At 38.3% G+C, this 2,678-nt stretch overlaps 1 protein-coding gene across 1 annotated transcript; it reads left to right on the forward strand.

Annotated features, from left to right (window-relative positions):
- Positions 1-569: 569 nt before the first annotated feature.
- On the forward strand, positions 570-1,600 carry LOC106330813. The gene is made up of 3 exons (XM_013769223.1): positions 570-719; positions 785-1,003; positions 1,265-1,600. The coding sequence occupies exons 1-3, from the start codon at positions 570-572 to the stop codon at positions 1,598-1,600; spliced, it is 705 nt and encodes a 234-aa protein (XP_013624677.1).
- Positions 1,601-2,678: the final 1,078 nt, after the last annotated feature.

Raw genomic sequence — 2,678 nt, forward strand, 5'->3', positions numbered from 1 at the left:
GAAGAGGGGTTATATTTATAGGAAATTGCTTACGGACCTCCGACGACTTTCCGACGAAATTCCGACGGATATAAAGAAGTCCGTCGGAATTCCGTCGGAATTGTCCAATCCCAAACGGCTACACAACGGTCATATGTATTTGTCGGCAACGGTCACATGGTTCGTCGGAATTCCGTCGGAAAATACCGACGGAATTCCGACGAACTATGTGACCGTTGCCGACAAATATATATGACCGTTGTATAGCCGTTTGAGATTGGACAATACCGACGGAATTCCGACGGACTGCATTACATCCGTCGGAATTTCGTCGGAAAGTCGTCGGAGGTCCGTAAGCAATTTCCTATAAATACAACCCCTCCTCATTCAACTCATTCACACTTCATTCTCTCTTCATTCTCTTTAGTCATAACAATTCCGTGAAAATCATGTCTTCAGAAGTTTATTATCGTTCGTGGATGGATAAACCTCATTTGGATCCGAACACCAATTTGCTTACGGAAGAATACGTTCAAGGGATTGGAGAATTCATGAGGCTTGTTCAACAGCAACCGGATGCAAAAAGTGGTATGTTAAGATGTCCAAAGTATTGGGCGACAGAACCAGCCAAGAAGAAGAGCAAAGACGCTGCTAAAAGCCGCAAGTCTGACCCTCTGGGTAAAGGGGTATACAAGCACAATGCAGGACCGGTTGGTTTTGCAAGAATTGAATACAACATGGTAATTTCCCTTGTCTTTATTTCTTACGCATTTGCCTAAATAATTTTTTTTCCTTTTTTTGGTAGACGGTTGAGATTGGTGAACTTCCATCCTACACAGACCTTGTCAGGAGGACACACGCGAAAAAGGATGGGACTTTTGGGGACTATCGTGCGGAAGAACTGGTAACTCAAGCTGAGATGGAAGCTACTCAGGTCTCTAACACTAACAGTGATGGATCACCTCAAAGTCCATCAGCAACCTCAGCTCCTTCTCGCATTTTGTTAAACCAAGCTTATCTGAAGGTATGTTTTCAAACTCTTGTCATGTGTTTTGTTTCCTCTATAGAATTAGGTTCCAATAAAAATATATCAAGTGTTTGTTGTTGATAGTTTTGTTGTCTATGGAGTTGCAATTATGATTTTTGCTGTCTGTGGAGTTGGAATTAGGAGTTTTGTTGTCTGTGGAGTTGGAATTAGGTGTTGTCTGAGTCTAGTTCCTCTATAGACTCATCTTGTTGTATGTGGAGTTGTTTTTGACTGAATATGCTTTGTGTTTGCTCTCAGAATGCTAAAGGTAAGAGGGGGCATGTCTACGGACTCGGCAGTGCCGAGTATAGGGAACATGCGCCATCTGCAAGAGTCCCTGCTTCTCTGGCCCGCAACTTGGAGCTGGAGTTGCGTGTGAGTGGACTAGAGACAAGCTTGCAAAGTGTGACTGCTGATGTAAGTGCAGTGAAGGCTGATGTACGTGTTGTGAAGGAGGATGTGGCAACAATGAATGAGGAATTTGCAGCAACAAGGGCTGCAATCACTGAGCTCATCCAATCACTTCGACCCCAAGCTAACCCTCAGCAACATCCCCCTTCTACTCAGGCTCAAGACCCTTCGACTCAGGCTTAGATTCATGTTTAGCATCTTTCTATCTAATCTTAAAACTCTCTTTTGGCTTTTAGATGCATGTGTAGCATCTTTTGATCTCTTATGTACCATCCTTTTGTTCTTAAGACTTTAATATCTAATTTTCTTATGTTTAGCTTTTGTAAACCAACATTCTTATGATTATAATTTCATGTTTAATTTAAATTGTGTTTTAGGGTTAAAATTTGAAATAGAAATTGAAATAGAAATTGAATTAGAACCAGAATTAAAAAAAAACATGGTTAACACTAGCCACGACAAAACCGTGAGTGCATAGCCACGATACTAACAAGAAAAAACAGTGGCTAAGTATTCCCACGAAATTATAGTGGCAATCTTCGTGGCTAAAAATTCCCACGAAAAGATAGTGGCAATATTCGTGGCTAGGCATAGCCACGATCCAGACAGGGTAAAACAATGGTTAAAAAAGCCACGAAAGAATCGTGGTGAAACCGTGGCTAATAAGCCACGCTAAGCCACGGTTTTTCGTAGTCAAGAAGCTATAGCCACGGTAATTTCTCGACATAGAATCGTGGCTGGTAATCAGATAGCCACGGTTTTTGGCTTATGTACCCACGATTTGTTAGTGGCTTTTTCGTGGCTATACGGTGTATTTTTACTAGTGTATATAGATATTTTATGCTGAAAATTAAAAGTAGTAAAAATAAAGAAAAAGAATCAAACAACTAATAAAAGGAGGATGTAAGCATTAGATAGAGTGTCCATGTAGGCGAAAATAATCGGCCAATGAGAAACTATATTTTTGCCATGTCACCTCATCTATTTGTTTTTACAAAATGATCCTTTAACTTTTTACTTAAACAATTATAACTAAAAATATTTTTTTAGTGAAATATATTATTTATATAAATATAATAATATTTTTTTATTTACATAATAGTTTGTAAAGAAATATTTAGTGTAAATAATATCATAATTTTATAAAATACTAAAATAAATTGGGCTGGTTTTCAACTTTCACAAATAAAAGTATTATTTGTAAACTTAGAAAAGAATATATCAAGAATATTCTTTTTTAGGAGAGAAAATAGAAAAATAC

Source organism: Brassica oleracea, chromosome C3 (assembly GCF_000695525.1).
Source record: "Brassica oleracea var. oleracea cultivar TO1000 chromosome C3, BOL, whole genome shotgun sequence".
NCBI classification, from domain to species: Eukaryota; Viridiplantae; Streptophyta; class Magnoliopsida; order Brassicales; family Brassicaceae; genus Brassica; species Brassica oleracea.